We start from the raw sequence: 5863 nt of genomic DNA, 5'->3' as shown, positions 1-5863 counted from the left end.
TTTTATAGAAAAAACTGTACTTTTGTAAAATATAACTAAAATTAAGAAGAAAAATAAAACAAATAGTCAAATCTTGTCAATATGTAAGTGTCGTGTAGTTGCGATAATCACTATAGTAAGTGTTGAATGGATCTCATTCTATATATCCTGAAGTTTACTGTATATTCAGCAATGTGCGCTTTTCATTAAATGCACAAACACGCACCATGCCCTTCACTAAATGAACTTATATTTGCAGCATACAGGTATTTGTAGTTTAACCACTTTTCATTCCAAATTCATCAAGATACACATGTTTGAATGTGAGTGTATGTATTAACACATTAATCTAATGAAATTCGAATTACTTATCCTTAATCATGTAAAAATTGATAAAAAATTATGTGTACTATGGTCACGTATTCCTCTCTTTTCCAGCTCACCTTCAATGGATACGAATAGCAGGGCACCACCAGCGCTATAAAGCACCATAACGATGAACAAGAAAATATGTGTAAACCATTTTCGCGACCATTTGCTCACTTTTTCATACAGGCCAAAGGTGAACTTTTCACCAAAACTCATGCCGGCCTTGGTGAAATCAACAAAGTCGGAGAAGCCTCTGGCAAAATCAGATGCCGAGAAGAAGGGCCATTGTTCGCTCTCCTTCGTCTGTGCGGTAAGTGGGAGTCCAGTTTGCGGATGTGCAGTTAGCGTGTGTCCCGTTATAGGTGGATGCAGCTGATTAGAGTTCGGCCCCGCAGCACTCGAGAGATTTAAGCGTGGTGGCCGGAGTACCACGCGAGGCGGTTGCCTGTTTGGTGGCATTTGAATCCTTACAGACGGTGGGTTAGACATTTTTACATCAAGAATATGTATATTTATTTTATTAATATTCAAATGTGTTTACTAAAGCCGGAAGTTGCCGGAAGGACGGTTTATATTACTTGTACATAAATAGGTTAGCACACAATCACTTGTATTACAAGTAAATAAATTAAATTTCACTGTTGCTTAGGAAAATTATTTTCTTTTTTTCTTTACACAACAAATCTCAATACCTCTCGTAAAAGATTTTGCACATGCATAAATATTTTTCCAGCTCCAATTTTTTTTTATCAAAAATAAATACATATGTCCATACATATATCACCACATAATTACTAAACACACAGAAATATTTTACTATCTAATTAATTTAAATTTTCACTTTATATTCGTGCGCGTGGGATACGTTCTGAAATTTCTTTTTAGTGGTCTTCACTAGCGTCCGTTCCGTTCTTAATTTAATTTCCAACTGAATTTAGTCGCCGAACCATCGATGTTACTTTCACGTTGCGCAGAGATGAATGAATAGTCGTCATCATCCGCAGCCGCTAGCCAGCAGCCAGCCACGGCTTTCCTCCAATGTGCCTCTCTTCTTATTTACTACACATGTATTTATGTAGTATATGGGTACTTGCATATATGTAAATATCCACATTGGCCACCCCATCATCATTCTATGGCGTCGCTCGTTCACATGCTTGTAAGAGTATCAGCTAGTATTCGCTAAATTTATGACGTAGTCGTTTTTATAAACACAATACTAAATATAAAATATACATTTGTGTGTATTTTCGCCGGCTAATATCAGCTGTTTTCAATAAGAATACGTATACAGGGCTGACTGGATGTATCCGTAAATATGGAAAATAATGTTTAAAAAAAAAACATAATTCTAATACCATGTTCTGACCGTCAACGAAAACTCTTTGAAAACTAGTTTTGGGATTGTGGCCTGAAGGCTATTCACACTGATTGTTAGTGTTTTCGTTGACGTTTCTTAAATCCTTTGATTACAGTTTTGCTACACAAAAGCAAAACCAAAATAATTTTTCCTTCATTTTCATCCAGTTATCGTGTGATATCACACCTCTAGATTTTTTTCTTTGGAGTTATTTGAAATCAGAAGTCTTCGCCAATAAGCCAGCGTCATTATAACATGGAAGCCAACATTACTCGCGTAACTCGTCTAATGCTGGAAAGAGTTAATGAAAACTCGACCTTCGGAATGGACCAGCTACACCATAGTCGCGGCCACCATTTGAGTGAAATTATCATTTAAAAAGTAGATGTCAGAAAATGTTCTTACGGTTAGTAATAAATATATCGTCGTTTAAAGTACAAAACTGCCTATCGTCATTCTGCAAATCCGCGTAACTGACACTTGCTGCCAAAAATTGGAAAAAGCATCTCCTACGATTTCGTTGTTTCTTGGCGCGTACATCGAATCCTGGACATACCGACTGGTAGCACTCTTTTTTTTGACAGTCGGCTATGGCACACTAAATTATTCTAGTGAAAGGTCCGAAATAGTGCAAGTTGAAGAAACAAGACAAAGTGCCTACTGCCAACAAACAAAGAGTTGTCCCGAAATGGGACTCGCGTCACTGTTGGCAGTGAGGCACTTTGTTTATATAGGATCCAGCATTAATATCACCAATAACACAGCCTAGATATCAAGTGAAGGAGTCCCTTCTTGAGGAACAGAATACACGCTCCTCAAATATCCCATCATTGAAAGGATTTGGGACTGTTAATACTGAAACGACTTACACTTTATTAAAAAATGATGCACACAGGCCCGAAAAGGGAGGGGATATCGAAACGAAAATATGTTTGTTGGTCTACAGCTTTTTTAAATAGTGTAGCTGGCGAGATGGGGATTTGCCAAACGTACATATGCAATAGTACTTGCAGAATGCGATCGCTTATACAATGCAATTGTTTTTCAAGTCGAGTGCTAATTTTTATGTACTTTGCAAATCATAGAACAGCCGTAATAACTATGTATGTATATAGTTAATACAAAGTCCAATCTGGAATGGCTATATATGTTTTAAGATATCTTCCGCCATATTGTATCCGCCATTTTGAATTTTTGAAAATTTAATATCAATTTCGAAAGTTTTGACAACGAAAACCGCTGGATACCAAATTTCATTGAAATCTGTCAAATATATATGGATTAAACATTGTTGTCCTCCTATATTCTCGATTTGTCCCCAATAAACGACTTAAGAAAAGGATTCTCTGTTTAATGAAGGGGGAAAAGGAGGGACGAGTTCGTAATATTTTTGCATTGGCAATTTGTTGGGTTTTCGAACTGTTGAAGAGAAATTGCTGTACTCGTTAGAACTTGTTTATAACTCTATCTAATAAAAAAATTTCAAAATTGTTTCAATAAAAAAAGGCAATTTATGAAATAGGCATTACATCTATTTTACAATCAGCTATATTATTAACAAAAATCGAAAAATAAAGAACATACCTCACGCCTCACTTTCCATGTTGACAAAACTATTAGTTGTAAATAAGAAGAAAATTACAAGCGAAACTATTTTAAACACCTCCAGAGATATGCAACATAGAAAAATCAATTTGCATATTTGCATGGGAGTTGCCACACCACCTTTTCCAATAACTCTCATTTTTCTCCATGAGTATGGTATTAGTTTCACATACATACATGCATATATATGTATTTCCATACCAAGCTTGAGTGCTTTACCCCAAACATTTGAAGAGATATGCAATATGAAACTTTCAGTCAGTATGGGAGGTGCTACGCCTCTTTTCCAAAAACGTCCATTTTTCTCCGTGAATATGAACATGATTTCACACAGTGTTGGCAAACTGTTAATCTGATTAACGATTAAAAATTAACGATTAAAATGCTAATCGCGTTTGACGATTAAAATGAATTAGTCGTAATCAACTGTACGATTAATGATAACATTTTTTTAATCGTTAATCGCTGGCTGCGATTACGTTTAATTAATTTAAAACATTAATCGTTAATCCAATTAAAAATAAAATCTGATTAATTTGTCTAGTTTGTCCGACTTTGAAACCAAACACCAGTTATAGTAATTATTTTGTGTTTTACGCTTATAAAAACACGTAATATAAAAAAATAATAATTATTGTTATTAGTAATACATAAACTGGGAACTTTTACAAACCTAGTTTGTAAAACGTTTGTTGGTATATATGTTAATGAAAATGCACACCAAATTGCTTAGATTGATGAGGAAACCCGACTTAGCCATACCGGATTAACTTGCTTTGTGTTCCCTGATTCCAGCATAACTTAATTAATCACAAAACCTACTTGATCAAATTAAGAGTTATTGATTAAAAATTAATTTTTTAATCGCGGTTACGATTAACTGTTTAGTCGGATTAAAATTAATCATGATTAACTGTAATCAGATTGAATTTAATCGAATTAACTAACTAATTAAAACATCAATATCACTATACCAAGTTTCAGTTCTCTCCCACAAATACTTCCAGAGATGTGTATGTAATATGAAAATTCCAATTTGTATGGGAGGGGCCTTGAGTTATCGGACTTACTTTCAGTCTAAGACCATCCTTCCGAAATCCGTAGTAAGTGTACTAAATTTCGTTCTGATCGGAAATCCGCTTAAGGAAGTAGCCTATTTTTCAATCCAGGTCATAAACCCTCTTTGAGCAAAATTTCATTTTCAAACAGGTGGCAATTCTTAAAAAAGTAGCCTATTTTGCAGTCTAGGTGATAAGCTATCTGTGTGCAAACTTTCATGCAAATCAGTTCAGTCATTTCCACGTATTAATTTAATTAATCTTTCCTAATACGTGATAACTCTTAAAATAGTAGCCTATTTTCCAACATAGGTCATAAGCTATCTCTGTGCGAAATGTCATGCAAATCTGTTCAGTCGTTTCCGCGTATTAATTTGATTAAAACTTTTTTAACAGGTGGCAACTCTTCCAAAAAATTAGCCTATTTTCCACTGTAGGTCATAAGCTATCTGCTTGCAAAATTTCATGCAAATCCGTTCAGACTTTTCCGCGTATTAATTTAATTAAACTTTTTTAGCAGGTGGTAACTCTTAAAAAATGTAGCTTACTTTCTAACCCAGGTCATAAGCTATCTGTGTGCAAAATTTCATGCAAATCCGTTTAGTCGTTTCCGCGTATTAATTTAATTAAACTTTTGTAACAGGTGGCAACTCTTAAAAAAAGTATCCTACTTTCTAACCTAGGTCATAAGCTATCTGTGTGCAAAATTTCATGCAAATCCGTTTAGTCGTTTCCGCGTATTAATTTAATTAAATTTTTTTAACAGGTGGCAACTCTTCCGAAAAATTAGCCTATTTTCCACTGTAGGTCATAAGCTAACTGCTTGCAAATTTTCATGCAAATCCATTCAGTCGTTCCCGCATATTAAATAAATAAAACTTTTTTAACAGGTGGCAACTCTTAAACAAAAAATAGCCTATTAACCAATCTGGCCCATAAGCTATCTGCGTACAAAATTTCATGCAAATCCGTGAAGTCGTTTCCGCGTGATGATTTCCCAAACATCCAAACATACAAACTTTCACATTTATAATATTTATAAGATTAGAAAGGTATGTGTAATAAGGTTTAAATACTTTTTTTACTCTTTTTGTCGTCGTAATTAGTGACTTTGTCCTTATGTGCAGCGGTTGAAATTAACCGCTAAAATTAAAGACAGTTTATGTGAGTTGAGTTGAGGGAAATAACATTAGTTGGAATGGGTTAAGTGGAGGGGAGTTTAACTTAGTACTTAGGATAACATAATATTTCACGACATAACATAAGATTAAATAACATAACATATGTAGCACAGCACACCATAACATAATTCACACATTCTTCAGTTTTATCACCTTTTTTATCCCTTTCACCTTCTCCTTCTCTATCTTTGTCTCTATCGTTTTTTATGTTTATGTTTATCTTCATCTGCATCTGCATCTTCATCTTCATCTTCATCTTCATCATCATCTTCATCTTCATCTTCATCTTCATCTTCATCTTCATCTTCATC

At 34.5% G+C, this 5863-nt stretch overlaps 1 protein-coding gene across 1 annotated transcript; it reads right to left on the bottom strand.

The window, feature by feature from the left end:
• Positions 1–356: 356 nt before the first annotated feature.
• On the bottom strand, positions 357–917 carry LOC118744868. Its single transcript, XM_036478255.1, has one exon. It carries the CDS (start codon positions 835–837, stop codon positions 358–360), a length of 480 nt encoding a protein of 159 aa, XP_036334148.1. The 5' UTR covers positions 838–917; the 3' UTR covers position 357.
• Positions 918–5863: the final 4946 nt, after the last annotated feature.

The sequence above is a fragment of the Rhagoletis pomonella genome, unplaced genomic scaffold (assembly GCF_013731165.1).
Source record: "Rhagoletis pomonella isolate Grant_MI unplaced genomic scaffold, Rhpom_1.0 Rhpom_scaffold_00008, whole genome shotgun sequence".
NCBI classification, from domain to species: domain Eukaryota; kingdom Metazoa; phylum Arthropoda; class Insecta; order Diptera; family Tephritidae; genus Rhagoletis; species Rhagoletis pomonella.
Note: the sequence above shows the minus strand (reverse complement) of the source record. Positions and strands in the feature narration are given on the sequence as shown.